The sequence below is a fragment of the Pongo pygmaeus genome, chromosome 14 (genome assembly GCF_028885625.2).
Source record: "Pongo pygmaeus isolate AG05252 chromosome 14, NHGRI_mPonPyg2-v2.0_pri, whole genome shotgun sequence".
NCBI lineage: Eukaryota > Metazoa > Chordata > Mammalia > Primates > Hominidae > Pongo > Pongo pygmaeus.
In genome coordinates, this window is record NC_072387.2 from 60,977,712 (window position 1) to 60,994,373 (window position 16,662).

Consider the following 16,662-nt stretch of genomic DNA (forward strand, 5'->3'; position numbering starts at 1 on the left):
GGTAGATTCTTTTCCTGGTTTTGATAGTAATTTGCTTAGTGACCTTCAGTAGCTTACTTAACGTCTCCGAGACTCAGTTTTCCTTCTTCCTTTTTTTTTTATTTTTATTTTTTGCTATTCAAAACTTTTTCTATTTTTCTTTATAATTGACACAATAATTGTACATATTCATGGGGTACTATATGGTGTTTCAGTGCATGTAAACATTGCATAATGATCAAATCAGGGTGTATTAGTCCATTTTCACGCTGCTGATAAAGACATACCTGAGACTGGGCAATTTACAAAAGAAAAGTTTAATTGGACTCACAGTTCCACATGGCTGGGGAGGCCTCACAATCATGGGGGAAGGCAAGGAGGAGCAAGTCACATCTTACGTGGATGGTGGCAGGCAAAGAGAGCTTGGGCAGGCAACTCCTATTTTTAAAACCATCAGATCTCATCAGAAACATTCACTATCACCAGAACAGCATAGGAAAGACCCGCCCCCATAATTCAATCATCTCCCACCAGGTCCATCGCAAATATGTGGGAACTATGGGAGCTACAAGATGAGATTTGGGTGGGGACACAGAGCCAAACCATATCACAGGGCAATTAAGATATTCATCACTTTAAACATTTATCATTTCTTTCTGGTAATAACATTAAAAATCCTCTCTTGTCTGTCCTATGCAGCCATAAAAAAGAGCAAGATAATTCTTTTGTGGGAACATGGATGGAGCTGGAGGCTATTATCCTTAGCAAACTAGTGCAGCAACAGAAAGCCAAATACCTATATTCTCACTTATAAGTGGGAGCTAAATGATGAGAACTTATGAACACAAAGAAGGAACAACAAACACTGGAATGTACTTAAGGGTAGAGACTAGGGGGAGGGAGAGGAGCAAAACAGATAACTATTGGGTACTAGGCTTAATATTGATACCTAGGCAATGAAATAATCTGTACAGCAAACCCTAGTGACACGAGTTTATCTGTGTAGCAAACTTGCACATATACCCCCTAACTAAAATAAACATTTTTTAAAAAAACAAAGATAGAATCAACCTAAGTGTCCATCAGTGGTGAACAGATAAAGAAAATGTCAGATACATACAAATGGAATACAATTCAGTCATAAAAAAAAATGAAATCACATCATTTGCAGCAACATGGAGAAACTGGAAGTCCTTATGTTAAGTGAAGTAAGCCAGACACAGAAAGACAAATATTGCATGTTCTCACTCATGTGGGAGCTAAAAAAGCTAATCTCATGGAGGTAGAGAATAGATGATAGATATCAGAGACTGGGAAAGGTGTATAAGTGGGAGCGGGGAAGAAGAAAGGTTGGTTAATAGGTACAAACATACTGTTAGAAGGAATAAATTCTAATGTTCAATAGCAGAGTAGGGAGGCAACAATGTATTGTGTATTTCAAAGTAGCTAGAAGAGAGGACTTGAAATGTTCCTAAAACATAGACATGATAAATACTTCAGGTAATAGGTACCCCCAAATACCCTGACTTGATCATTACACATTTTATGCATGTGTATTAACAAAAATAGCCCCTGTACCCCATAAATATGTAAGATATTATGTATCAATAAAAAGTACTCAGGGCTGGGCATGGTAGCTCACACCTGTAATCCCAGCACTTTGGGAGGCTGAGGCGGGCGGATTGTCTGAGGTCAGGAGTTCAAGACCAGTCTGGCCAACATGGTGAAACCCCATCTCTACTAAAAATACAAAAAAATTATCTGGGCGTGGTGGTGTGTGCCTGTAATCCCAGCTACTCAGGAGGCTGAGGCAGGGGAATTGCTTGAACCAGGGAGGTGGAGGTTGCAGTGAGCTGAGATTGCGCCATCGCACTCTAGCTTGGGCAATAGAGCAAAACTCCGTCTCAGAAAAAAAAAAAACTACTCAGAAACAGAAAAAAAAAGAATACATTGCATTGCCCTTATCTAGTCACCGTGTGTAATATAGCAGCAGAACTCATGCTTCCTGTCTAACTGTAACTTTGTATCTGCTGACCAACCTCTCTCCATCCGCTCCTCCCACCTACCCTCCCCAGCCTCTGGTAGCCACTCTTCTACTCTCTACTTCTATGAGATCAACTTTTTTAAGATTCTACATGTAAGTGAGATCAAGTGGTGTTTGTCTTGCTATGTCTGGCTTATTTCACTTAACATAATATCCTCCAGGTTCATCCATGTTGCTGCAAATGAAAGGATTTTATTCTGTTTTGTGCTGAATAGTATTTCATTGTATATATGTACCACATTTTTTTTTTTTACCTTTAAAATTTTTGTTTTGTTTTGTTTTGTATTTTTGAGAGAGTATCACTCTGTAGAGTGCAGTGGCACAACCTTGGCTCACTGAAACCTCTGCCTCCCGGGTTCAAGCAATTCTTGTGCTTCAGCTTCTCAAGTAGCTGGGATTACAGCCATGTGCCACCACACCAGGAGAATTTTCATACTTTTAGTAGAATCGGGGTTTCCCCATGTTGGCCAAACTGGTCTTGAACTCCTGACCTAAGGTGATCTACCCACCTTGGCCTCCCAAACAAAGTGCTGGGATTACAGGCATGAGCCGCCATGCCCAGCCCCCAAATTTTTATTTTTTCTTTTTTATGGATACATAATAGTTGTACATATTTATGGGGTACATGTGAAATTTTGATACAAGCATATAATGTGTAATGACCAAATCAGGGAAATTGGGGATCTGTCACCTCCAGTGTTTATCATTCCTTTGTGTTAGGAACATTCCAATTCCACTTTTCTAGTTACTTTGAAATATACAATAGGGCCGGGTATGGTGGCTCATGCCTGTAATCTCAGCACTTTGGGAGGCTGAGGCAGGCAGATCGCCTGAAGTCAGAAGTTCGAGACCACCCTGGCCAACTTGGCGAAACCCCGTCTCTACTAAAAATACAAAAATTAGCCAGGCATGGTGGCAGGCACCTGTAATCCCAGCTACTTGGGAGGCTGAGGCAGGAGAATCGCTTAAAGTAGGGAGGTGGAGATTGCAGTGAGCCGAGATCATGCCACTGCACTCCAGCCTGGGCAACAGAGCAAGACTGCGTCTCAAAAAATAAATAAATTAAAAAAAAAGAGAAATATACAATAGATTATTGTTAACTATGGTTGCCCTATTGTACTACTGAATGCTATATCTTATTCCCCCCCTCCTTTCTTTTTGAGACAGTCTTAACTTTTGTCACCCAGGCTGGAGTGCAGTGGCACAACCTCGGCTCACTGCAACCTCCACCTCCCCGGTTCAAGCAATTCTCCTGCCTCGGCCTCCCGAGTAACTGGGAATTACAGGCAACTGCTACCACGCCTGGCTAATTTTTGTATTTTTAGTAGAGACAGGGTTTCTCCATGTTGGCCAGGCTGGTCTTGAACTCCTGCCTTCAGGTGATCCACCCCCCACTTGGCCTCCCAAAGTGCTGGGATTACAGGCATGGGCCACTGCGTCTGACCTCTTATTCCTTCTAATTGTATTTTTGTACCCGTTAAGCCAACCTCTCTTTATCCCTCCTTCCTCACTACTCTTCCCACCCTCTAATGACCATTTTTCTACTCTCTATCTGCATGAAATCAATTTTTTTAACTCCCACATATGAGTGAGAACATGTGATATTTGTCTTTCTGTGCTAGCTTACTTCACTAAACAATGTCTTCCAGTTCTATCCATGTTGTTGCAAATGATGTTGACTGTTGTGAATAGTGCTGCAATAAACATGGGAGTACAGATTTCTCTTTGACACACTCCTTTCCTTTCTTTTGGATATATACCCAGCAGTGGTATTTCTGGATCATGTGATAGTTCTATTTACAGTTTTTTGAGAAATCGCCATACTGTTTTTCATAGTGGCTGTACTAATTTACCTTCCCACCAACAATGTGTAAGAGTTCCCCTTCCTCCACATCCTTGCCAGCATTTAGGGAGCTAGTTTTCTTACCTTTAATATAAGGGCTTGGACTGAATGAAACTGTTCAGCTCTAATATTTTCTCTTTGTATTGTGATAAATAAAGTTGTTCAGGAAGCCCTTCCTCTGCAATAGTTAACTCTTTTGAATCAACTTTTGAATAGTTGATTCAAAAGTTGCCTTGTAGATAATGCAGAGGGAAAGCTGCCCTGCCCCTTTGGCTGGGTATCAGCAGTGGCTATTCTTCAGCTGTCCTTACTCCTTCACATCCAGATGTCCTTGGCCTCCAAGGTTCTGCCTAGTATTCTTTGTGCCCCAGCAGTCACCTCCATGCAAATGGCTCACCCAGTCCCATGAATTAAGCCCCTGCTCTGTGTTTTTATCTGAATGCTGATCATAGCTGCCATTAGTCAGTACTTATTATCCACTGGACTCTCTGCACGTGGTTACCTCATTTATCCTCCCAATAACTCAGTGACATGGCTACTTTTACTGTAGGGGATAATTTGAAGAATAGGAAATTGAAACTTAGAAAGATGAAATAACTTGAACAAGGCCACAGCCAGAGACAGTGGTTTGACAGGTATTTGGATCTGGGCTGGACTGGCTCTAGAGCCATCCTGTGGGACTGAAAGCTGTGCTGTCATCACCACACTATGCTGATTTGTTAAGGCTGCACTGTCCACAAGGATAGCCACATCATGTGCTGACTGGGGACTTGAAATGTAGTTAATCCAAATCAAGATATGCTGCAAGTATAAAAATGCACCAGATTCAGAAGACTTCGTACAAAATAAGGAAATGTTAAATATCTCAATAATTTTTTGTATTGATTATATGTTGAATTGGTTCTATGTTCAATCTTAAAATATATGCATTAAAATTAATTTCACGTGTTTCTTTTTACTTTTTTTTTTTTTGAGATGGAGTCTCGCGCTATCACCCAGGCTAGAATGCATGGCGTGATCTCGGCTCACTGCAAACTCCGCCTTCTGGGTTCAAGCAATTCACCTTCCTTAGCCTCTCGAGTAGCTGGGATTACAGGCACCAGCCACCGTGCCCGGCTAATTTTTGTATTTTTAGTAGAGACGGGGTTTCACCATGTTGGCCAGGCCGGTCTCGAATTACTGACCTTGTGATTCACCTGCCTCAGCCTCCCAAAGTGCTAGGATTACAGGTGTGAGCCACCGTGCATGGCCTCTTTTTTATTTTTTTAATGTGGCTACTATAAAATTTACAGTGACATATGTAGCATGCATATTTTATTGGGTACCACTGCTTTAAGGAATAGAAGTCTTTGGTTCCTTTGTCAATCTTTTTTGCTTTTTAGTGATTAATCACCTAAAATTATTGATAAATGGTAATTTTAAAATTTACTCTTCTGTTTTAGTGATCATTACCATTGTATAGCATTACTGGATTTTTTTTCCCTATTAGTTGCTCTCACCAGAAGATTTAGTGAATGCGTGCAAGATGCTGGAAGCACTGAAATTACCTCTCAGGTAAAGGAACCTCTGCAGGAAGTTTGCCACCTGCAACCATGATTCTGCATGGGGTAGATGGGAAAGCCCAGCCAACTTTGCCATCCCTAGTGTCAAGCCAGATTATTGCTCTTGAAATTATATTATTTCATCTTTATCAGGGCTGGGCATGTCCTAACAGGGCTAGGAGTCAGTCTCTTGTGGATTTGGGGGAATGAGATAAGAATGTGGGTTCTTCCCATGAGGTCAGAATAACTAGCCCCTCTTCCCTTAGACATTTTGTGTTAGTCTCTGGAGATGTTCAGCTGTGAATATTCTTTTCCTTATTCTTAGGTTTAAAAAAGTAGCCAGGTAGCTGGGCGTGGTGGCTCACACCTGTAATCCCAGCACTTTGGGAGGCTGAGGCGGGCAGATCACCTGAGGTCGGGAGTTCGAGACCAACCTGACCAACATGGAGAAACCCCGTCTCTCCTAAAAATACAAAATTAGCCAGGTGTGGTGGCACATGCCTGTAATCCCAGCTACTGGGGAGGCTGAGGCAGGAGAATCGCTTGAACCCGGGAGGCGGAGGTTGCAGTGAGCCAAGATCATGCCATTTGCACTCCAGCCTGGGCAGCAAGAGCGAAATTCCTTCTAAAAAAAAAAGCCAGTAATTTTATTTAGCATGTAGATTTTAGTTCATAATTTTATTATCTGTGTATTCATGAGCTGTTTATGCCATTGTTGCTTGGGTTCGATATATGTTTTAAATGTTGTTTTGTTTAATATTGCCCTCATATCTGGGCATAAAAGAAGGTATAATAGATGTCCTCCTTTTCAGCAGTTGAATATCCTAGATAATTCCTGGCTTTGTTCTCTCACCTGTGGTTTTCAGGCTCCGTGTGTTTGACAGTGGCGTCATGGTAATTGAGCTTCAGTCTCACAAGGAAGAGGAAATGGTGGCCTCGGCCCTGGAGACGGTATGTGAAGCCAATTTTCTCCAGTCTTTAGAGCTTGCTACGAAGACCCGAAGGCTTAGCAACTCAAAAAACAGGATTTCCTTTTGAATTTAACTTTACTGAAAAAGTAACATTCACACACCCAAATAAAAACGGTTTATCACTAACAATGAATCAATATTAATCGAAGTCATACATTAAGAACTTTTTGAAACTTCTTGACACTCTTAACATCTTACATGTAAGGAGAATTAGAATTAGTGAGGTGCTTTCTTTTCTATTAAAGCTCAGTGTTGAGAACAGGTTTTTAACTTTATCAGATGTTACAACACAATTAAGCTTTTTCTTTCAGTAACACCTACATAAGCAGCTTGATAAAACACCACAAGTTTTATGAAAATAATTGCTTCAAAAAATATAAAAAGCAACTGTAGTTTAGATGGATTTTACTAGCCAAACTGCCAATATTACTCATTAGGATGCTTGAAATAGTACTGTCTTCATAGCTTCTATGGTGAGCCTGTATAATTTGAATAACTTCTATTTATTATCCTTCTCATTTTCAACTAGATGAAAATCCCAAGACTACAGATATTTCTACCACATATTTTAAACTAAACCTATATGTAAAGTCCCTTCGCTGGAGCGTTAATATGTACTCAGAATTTGTTACATATTCTTTTTCAGAATATCAAATAGTTCTTTTTAGGCTTTAGTACAGTGACTGTTACATTATAGAGAGCTTGATCTTGATATTTGAGCCTCTACTATGTCTCTTCTGGGTACTTCAACTTTTGTAGGATTAAGCATTAGTTAAGATTTAGTTATAGTGTGAATGTTCTTTGGATTTTAGTAGGACATTCAGTAAATTATTTCTTGCATATACTGGTATACATTCTGCCTACCATTAGAACCCAGAGTGTGTTTAAATTAGTGTCCTAAATTAATTACATTTTTTTTCTGCTGTGTGTTTCTATTAGGTTTCAGAAAAGGGATCCCTAACATCAGAAGAGTTTGCTAAGCTTGTGGGAATGTCTGTCCTCCTAGCCAAAGAAAGGTAAGTAAGGTTCTTACCTTTCATTACAATGTATGTTTGTGTGTCTGCATGGACAGATAATTGTGTGGGTTTTTTTTTTGTTTTTTTTTTTTTTAGGTTGCTGCTTGCAGAGAAGATGGGCCATCTTTGCCGTGATGACTCAGTGGAAGGCCTGCGTTTTTACCCAAATTTATTTATGACACAGAGCTAAGGGTTTTGTATTTAAAATCCTTTTTGTCCATATGCTTGCATCATGTAGAGGTTGTATGACATTGAGCTAAGAGATAAACCCCGATCAACTGAGAATTTATTAGAATTTCACAGTGCAATGTAAATCTCTTTTAATTTCTCACTAAATATGGTCCAGGAAATTTATTTAGTATACGCATAGGAAAATTCAGAAAAGTGAATGCCAATATGAATTTAAAATCATGCTATAGTGCAGAACCCTCAGAGTTTAACTTGAAATATAGTGGATTTTAACTTGATCCTCAAATGTAATCATTTTATAAAGAAGGGAATTTAGTTTTGCAGAGAACAAAAAGAGAAGTTGCATGTTCAGATAGGTTTGATTATTATTTTGGTGTAAATGAAATTCACTGATTGCACATGACAATGTTGGGACAAAATATACTGCAGCATGCTATATGAGGCTCCTCCCCAGGGCTTTTAGAAGCAGTCATAGACATGTCTTCAACATACCAAATAAAATACCTTTAAAAATGAAATAATTTTATTTGACACATATATTTATATGTATTCTATCTAGTTTCTCTTTGTTTTTTTAAGTGATGATTTCATGACTGGCATTTAAAGAATGCAACTGTGTCATTTTGTTTCCAAATGCTGTGGATTTTGAAACTGAACTAGAGAGCTGTATAGACATGCCCGGAGTTATGATTACAAATTTAGGAGGTAGAGGGCTCAGGAATTCCCTGGGATTGTTGTGCTGGTGGAATGGCAGAGGGAACTTCACAGGAACCTCAGTGTTCTTTTACCTCAAAGCCACAGACAGGAAATAGAAAGTGGAAAAGTAATGTCTCCTTTTCTTTTCCATAAGGAGTTTCAACACTGAACTTTAAAAAGTCTATCATATTCCAGCAATATTTTTTCTTTGTCCTTTATATTATAAGTTGTGTGGAAAAACTACTTCGGTAAGAAGTGTTACTGAGATAACAACAACTGGCTAATACTGCATGTAGATTGCTTAAGTTTTAAAGTGACTGCCTGACTTCACATGTTATTGCTCTACAGCCTCCAGTATGTTGGCATTATCTCAAACTCAGGGACCCCACAGGACAGGAGACACCCTTTCTGAAACTGAGTTGGAAGTGAAAGGGTGGTGATGGTTTTGGCCAAGTCTGCAGGAGGGAAAGTATTGTATTGGGAGCACCCTTGGGACCAGGAACAGGGATGCCCAGGTTCACACTCTGGGACCCCTAAGACATTGTCAGTGGGTAAGGTGGAGGGCCACTGCCAGAGGCTGCTGCAGTGCCCTCTAGGAAGTTCCAGGGACCCTCAGCTGCAGACCCAGGGGATCCCAATCCCTTATCCCTGCCTGAAAAGTGGCTATTGCTGCTTTGTGTCCTCCAGTGTCACAGGAATGCTGTGCCTGAGACATCGCACTTTAGTTTTTGTTTTCTAAACTTGTCACTGACTCTTCATTGTGGTGACAGATCCTCTGGTTCCCCCATTGCTCAGCCTCAGGTTTATTTTGAGGGTAACTCAGTGTCTGACTGCCCAAGTCTTTTAGGGGTTAGTTAGACCATTGTGTAAGCTTGTTTGTATGTCTCACCTCTTTCTGGTTGGTACTCACTGTCTCACACTGCTCTGGCAAACTTGTACACACACACACACACACTCACTCTCTCTCTCTCTCTCTCTCTCTCTCTCTGTCTCACCTGGCTAAGGCTTTTAAAATTATAAAGATAAATAATCTGTTTCACCAGCTGGAGTGAGTTGCAAGGAAGATTGCTGGAGCTACTCAATCTAGCGCTAATGGTTTTGATTCATTACTGCAAACCTACATAATTTAACATATTTATTTACTTTAGTGTGACAACTGATGAAAAATAATGGAGCAATCTGAATTGTATAAAATGACTTAAGAAGGAAGAAAAGTGACATATAAATATATTTTGCAAATGTCACATTAATTTAAAATGAGTATGATTGATTTTATTTTTAAAGTGGGCATTCTTCACTGTTTCGAGACCTTTGTATGTATTTGTGTATTTTTATCTTTTTTTTCAGGCCATTATTATAAGGTGTTATTTTGGCCCTCTAATGTAGAAGTTATGTTTAAATACAACCAATCAGGCCCTAAGTGCAAAAAAGTTCTGTCTTGGTGCTTATCACTGGTATAATTACTATTTTTTTGTTTTCCTAACTTTGCTCTTAGGAGCATGAACCTCTTTGTAGCTTTATGGTAATGCAATATTTCCAGTCATTTACTGTCAAAAAAATTTTTTACATTGTGTTAGTGAAGATTGTGTTTTCAGGTTTAAATGATTGGTATCAATGTATATAGAGTAAAATTATTGCAAAATTTAAAAATGATTTTTCTTGGCATTCTTTTTAAATACTCTGAAACATATGCAAATGATAAACCTTTAATCATACTAAAGCCAGTTATGTTAAGAATTTTTCCTTTGGATTTTATAATTAAGAGTTGCTTATAAATACTTAGGACATTGAGCTCTTACTGTTTTAGTTGTCTTAAAAGAATGGGACATGTCATGAACTGGTTTCTTTTTTTAAAAAATTCTTGATGTGAATTCCACTGTTGCCTGACCATGTATATTTAGATGAATGTACTCTTTCTTGTTCCTTGTTACCAGATTAATCTGAGAGAATGTGGATTCATCCTGTCATCTTTCTCATGCTCAAATACTTAAAATGGTTCTTTTGCCCAAAAGTCTCAGAGTCTTCATTTTGGTACAGTGGAGTCACAACTTGTAAGGTGGTTAGGTTTTAAAGACCGTGCCTAAGGACAAAATTGAGCGTGCTCAGAATGGTCCTTGAAAATCTCCTAAATTACCAATAAATTTCTCTTTGTAATCTTAAAATTTAAATCCCTGTGGAGTGATATGTAGGTATGAATATATTATGCTTATATTAAGTACAAAAATACAAACTGCATATCAAGAGATTCTTATAGCATTAATAATTTCCATGCATGTGTCTTTTTCCAGTAGGTATGGTTGAGTTTATGTAAATTTATTGCTAATCTCATCCCTTACGATTCAGAGTATAAGCTGCACAAGGGCAGAGGTTTTTATCTGGTTTGTTCATGGATGTATTCTAAGAGCCGAGAACAGGGCCTGGACACAATAAGCATTCAATAAATATTTACTGAATGAATGAACTCCGACCTATATTCCTATTTATAATTTGGCTCCACTTTATCCTACTTTAGTTCCCATTCAATTCAATGAAAAAAACATTTTTTTGAACACGTAGCAATTTTGTGTGAGCAGTTTTGTTGGGCACTGGTAGTGGGAGGGGATACAAAGATGAATAAGATACAGCTGTGTCCTTAAGAAAAGGGAGACCTAGTTGGGGAAACAGACATGTAAGCAACTTTCACTGAAGATGGAATGAAGTAAGTGCCATGGAAGGGGCATATGTACCATGCTGGGGAAGACAGAAGAAGGAGCCCTTAGTCCTGGTGGAGGGCTTTGGAAGGGAAAGGAAGAACCTGGTAAACTAGGCTCACAAAGACCAAGAGATTGTCAGTAAGTGGAAGGTGTTGGGAAAAGGGAACAGCAGAGCTGTGCCCCTTCCTTCTCCTGGATATTTCCCTTGTCTGTCCAAACCCTTCTTTACTTCTTCCCACTCACCTCCCCTCTCCCACGCCCACCCCCACCAATCTAAATTATACTTTGCTCAATCCTGCCTGCATCAGAAATGTTTCCAATACACAGCTCGATTATTTCTAAACTCTACAAGAGTTATTGTCTTTTCCATGTGCTTAACTATATTTTATCTTGTTCTCTTAAATGTTGTCTTGATACCATAAGAAAATAGAGAAACTGGGTTTAAGTTCAAAGACTGTCGGGTAACATTTCTTTTGAATTCTCACTGACCTAGGTCAGTGACTACATGGTAGATTCCTAGTAAAGTATTAACTGAATTGAGTGATTTTTGAATTCACTCATGAATAGTACTGAATAGTACTGAATAGTACATGAAGAGTACTGAGTCATGCACGAGTTGCCTAGCAAACCAACTCTGTCGTTTACCCTCTTCCCAAGAGGTTTCTCAACCAGACTTGTCAAGGCTTAGCCTGTCTGAGTGAGATCTGCTCTGTCTTACTCAAATATGGTATGGGCCACGTCCATGATATGGAAAGCACTCTAGAGTAGTTGTTATACACATGTAAGTTCTTGTTACTACAGTGTGGAAATTGGACCATTCGTCTTCTTCCTTGTGTCCTGATACGAAATCATGAGTCAGTTATAGCTTTCATCTCAGAGCATTACCCAGAGAAATAAAAGCTCTCTCCATTTGTATAAATGGAGTTATTGAGATAATGTATAAATTTTATACAATTTGCACAAGATAGGCCGGGCGCGGTGGCTCACACCTGTAATCCCAGCACTTTGGGAGGCCGAGGCGGGCGGATCACGAGGTCAGGAGATCGAGACCATCCTGGCTAACACGGTGAAACCCCGTCTCTACTAAAAAAAATACAAAAAATTAGCCGGGCGTGGTGGCGGGCGCCTGTAGTCCCAGCTACTTGGGAGGCTGAGGCAGGAGAATGGCGTGAACCCGGGAGGCGGAGGTTGCAATGAGCAGAGATCATGCCACTGCACTCCGGCCTGGGTGAAAGAGCGAGACTCCACCTCAAAAAAAAAAAAAAAAAAAAAAAAAAATTTGCACAAGATTGCTAGATCAGTCGCTGACCCGGAAAGAAAACTGAAGGTATTTTCAGAGCCAGATCAGTTATAGTTCAATACTGACCATACCACTGTTTGTTTGAAAGCATTTTTTCCTTTCATTTTTATATTGCCTTCTTTTAGAAAACGTTAAACTGTATCTTTTTTTTTTTTTTTTTTTTTTTGTATTTTTAGTAGAGACGGGGTTTCACCGTGTTAGCCAGGGTGGTCTCGATCTCCTGACCTCGTGATCCACCTGCCTCAGCCTCCCAAAGTGCTGGGATTACAGGCGTGAGCCACCGCGCCCGGCCTGAAAACGTTAAACTATATCTTAACTGTCCAATAAAGACAGCAGTACAGTTTGGCAAGAATTCTAATGGAGACAAAATTGACCAATCGGTTCAATAAAGCTGTTATAAAAAATGACCAAGCATATTGATAGAGCCACTTGTACCTGGATTTCCTGCCTTGAAGAGTAGCTTTTTGGGGAAAAAGTATGTGCCTGAAAGATTAATGCAGAGAAAGTTGCCTCCAATATGTTTCACTTAATCACTATAATATTTCACAATAACTATTTTATGCTTTCTACAGTGAAGGGAAGGAGGGATTAAGAAATCTACCCGGATTTGCAGTGTCAGGGCTGGAATTTAATCTAGGTTTATCTAAAAGTGTATGTTTTTACTTGTATGCAGTGTAGAGGAGGTCCAACTTCATTCTTTTGCATGTGGCTATTTGGTTATGCCAGCACCATTAATTGACCATTAAATGGTCTTGGCACCCTTGTCAAAAAACAATTGACCATATGCTTGCGTATGGGGTTTTTTGTTTTAAAAAGTAATTTTTAAAAACTCAATTGACCATAGATATGAGTTTCTGAACTTGCAATTCTAGCTATTTATCTATCTTTTTGCTAATATCACACTGTCTTGATTACTACTGCTTTGTAGTAAGTTTTTTTTTTTTTTTTTTTTTTTTTGAGACCGACTCTCACTTTGTCACCCAGGCTGGAGTGCAGTGGCACATTCTCGGCTCACTGCAACCTCCGCCTCCTGGGTTCAAGCAATTCTCCTGCCTCAGCCTCCTGAGTAGCTGGGACTACAGGTGTGTGCCACCATCCCCAGCTAATTTTTTTGTTTGTTTGTTTAGTAGAGATGGGGTTTCGCTGTTGGTCAGGCTAGTCTCAAACTCCTGACCTCAAGTGATCCGTCTGCCTTGGCTTCCAAAGTGCTGGGATTACAGGCATGAACCAGCCTGTAGTAAGTTCTGAAATTGGAAAGTGTGAGTCCTCCAAATACGCTTTTCATTTTCAAGATTGTTTTATCCTGTTCTGGGTTCCTTATATCCCCATATAATTTTTTTTTTTTTTTTTTTGAGACAGGGTCTGGTTCTATTGCCCAGGCTGGAGTGCAGGGGCACAATCTCGGCTCACTGCAACCTCTGCCTTCTGAGCTCAAGCAGTCCTCCCACCTCAGCCTCCTGATGGCTGGAACTACAGGTGCACACCACCACACCACACCACCACACCAGCTAATTTTTGTACTTTTATAACTCCAGTGCCTGCTCTTTCCACTGAGCTTTTGCTTTTAAAACTGAAATGCCAGGGACTGGGTGGTATGTATTTGAAAAAGAATCCTAGCGTAAATTGGTGAATGGAAATTAGACTAGATAATTCTACTGGCAGTGAAATTGGATGATCACCTTAAAGTCTTCTTTGAAACTTTGGATGAATTTAATTAGTATTGCTAGAAGTAACTATTTGACAAGATTGGTTGGTCTCACTCTGTCACATAGGCTGGAGTGCAGTGGCGTGATCACTGTTCTCTGTAGCCCCAACCTCTCAGGCTCAAGTAATTCTCCCACCTCAGCCTCCAGAGTAGCTGGGACAACAGGTACATGCCACCACACCCGGCTAATTTTTTATTTATTTTATTTTTTGAGATGGGGTCTCACCCAGCCTGTGCAGTGGTATCATCTTGGCTCACTGAAGCCTCCACCTGGGTTCAAGTGATCCTCCTGCCTCAGCCTCCCAAGTAGCTGGGACCACAGGCACGTGCCATCACAGCCGGCTAGTACATTCTATTTTTGGTAGAGACGGGGTTTTGCCACGATGCCCAGGCTGGTCTTGAACTCTTGAGCTCAAGCGATCCACCCGCTTTGGCCTCCCAAATAATTTCTTATTTATTGTGGCGATGGAGTCTCGCTATTTTGCCCAGGCTGGTCTAAAAGTACTGGGCTCACGCAATCCTCCTGCCTTGGCTTCCCAAATTGTTGGGATTACAGCCATGAGCCACTGCACCTGGCTGACAATATAAGTTCTTAGAAAATTTTATACCTCTGGTAACATATAAATAAACACTTGTGCTACCTTTTTAAAAATGAAGTGATAGAGTCAAAGACCTGCAAATCACAGATTTTAAAATATTTTTTTAAATGAGGTAAAGTTTACAAACTGCAATGCACAGATCTTCAGTCAGACAAGTTTTAACAAATGCTTAGTAAATCCATGTAACTCACACTCCAAACAATAGAACATATCTCTCGCCCCCTAAAAGTTTCCTGGTGCCTCTTTCCTGTCATCCGCTCTCCAAAGGCCACCACTGTGCTTTGATTTCCATTACCAGATATTCGTTTTGCTGTCAAATGTTATATTCTGCATACCGGATATTAGTTTTGCTGTCAAATGGTATATTCTGCATAAAAGAAAAGCAAGTGGTAAACCATACTGCATAGTTACTCAATTTAACAAGCACAGCTGTTAAGGTGGAATCTATCCTCTCATACTTTCCCAAAAACTTAAAACTTTTTTTTAAATTTTAGTTTTAGATTTGGGTGTGCATATGCAGGTTTGTTACAAGGGTAATTGCATGTTGCTGAGGTTTGGGCTTCTATTGATCCTGTTACCTAGATAATGAACATAGTACTGAGAGGTGACAGCGTGCTGGCAGCCCTCAGAGCCCTCGCTCGCTCTCGGGGCCTCCCTCTGCCTGGACTCCCACTTTGGCGGCACTTGAAGAGCCCTTCAGCCCGCTGCTGCATTGTGGGAGCCCCTTCCTGGGCTGGCCGAGGCCGGAGCCGGCTCCCTCAGCTTGCGGGGAGGTATGGAGGGAGAGGCGCGGGCAGGAACCGGGGCTGCCCGCGGTGCTGGCGGGCTAGCACCAGTTCCGGGTGGGTGTGGGCTCAGTGGGCCCCGCACTGGAAGCGGCTGGCTGGCCCTGCCGGCCCAGGCAATGAGGGGCTTACCACCTGGGCCAGCGGCTGCAGAGGGTGTGCTGGGTCCCCCAGCAGTGCTGGCCCACCGGCGCTGCACTCCATTTCTTGCGGGGCCTTAGCAGCTTCCCCGGGGGGCAGGGCTCTGGACCTGCAGCCCACTATGCCTGAGCCTCCCCCACCCTCCCTGGGCTCTTGTGAGGCCCAAGCCTCCCCGATGAGCACCATCCCCTGCTCCAAGGGATGGTCCAGTCCCATCAACCACCCAAGGGCTGAGGAGTGCCGGTGCAGGGCATGGGACTGGCAGGCAGCTCCACCTGCGGCCCCGTTGTGGGATCCACTGGGTGAAGCCAGCTGGGCTCCTGACTGGTGAGGACTTGGAGAACCTTTATGTCTAGCTAAGGGATTGTAAATACACCAATCGGCACTCTGTATCTAGCTCAAGGTTTGTAAACACACCAATCAGCACCCTGTGTCTAGCTCAGGGTTGTGAATGCACCAATGGACACTCTGTATCTAGCTACTCTGATGGGGACTTGGAGAACCTTTGTGTGGACACTCTGTATCTAGCTAATCTAGTGGGGACGTGGAGAACCTTTGTGTCTAGCTCAGGGATTGTAAATGTACCAATGGGCGCCCTGTCAAAACAGACCACTCCACTCTCTGTAAAATGGACCAATCAGCAGGATGTGGGTGGGACCAGATAAGAGAATAAAAGCAAGCTGCCGGAGCCAGCAGTGGCTACCCGCTGGGGTCCCCTTCCACAGTGTGGAGGCTTTGTTCTTTGGCTCTTTGCAATAAATCTTGCTGCTGCTCACTCTTTGGGTTCACACTGCCTTTATGAGCTGTAACACTCACTGCGAAGATCTGCAGCTTCACTCGTGAAGCCAGCGAGACCACGGACCCACGGGAAGGAACGAACGACTCCAGACGCGCCGCCTTAAAAGCTATAACACTCACTGGGAAGGTCCGCAGCTTCACTCCTGAGCCAGCGAGACCACGAACCCACCAGAAGGAAGAAACTCTGAACACATCCGAACATCAGAAGGAACAAACTCCGGACACGCGGCCTTTAAGAACTGTAACACTCACTGCGAGGGTCCGCAGCTTCATTCTTGAAGTCAGAGAGACCAAGAACCCACCAATTCCGGACACAGTACCCAATAGGATGTTTTTCAGCCCTTGCCCTTTCCCTCCCTCCC

The 16,662-nt window shown here is 41.6% G+C and overlaps 1 protein-coding gene across 1 annotated transcript in view; it reads left to right on the forward strand.

Moving 5' to 3' along the window:
- Positions 1-10,290, forward strand: part of VPS36 (vacuolar protein sorting 36 homolog) — a 38,077-nt gene extending 27,787 nt beyond the window's left edge. Inside the window, exons 11-14 of the mRNA XM_054446908.2 lie at positions 5,356-5,420; positions 6,274-6,358; positions 7,318-7,394; positions 7,491-10,290. Coding sequence (XP_054302883.1) covers positions 5,356-5,420; positions 6,274-6,358; positions 7,318-7,394; positions 7,491-7,584 — 321 coding nt within the window. The 3' untranslated portion in view covers positions 7,585-10,290. The remainder of the gene's footprint in view (positions 1-5,355; positions 5,421-6,273; positions 6,359-7,317; positions 7,395-7,490) is intronic.
- Positions 10,291-16,662: the final 6,372 nt, after the last annotated feature.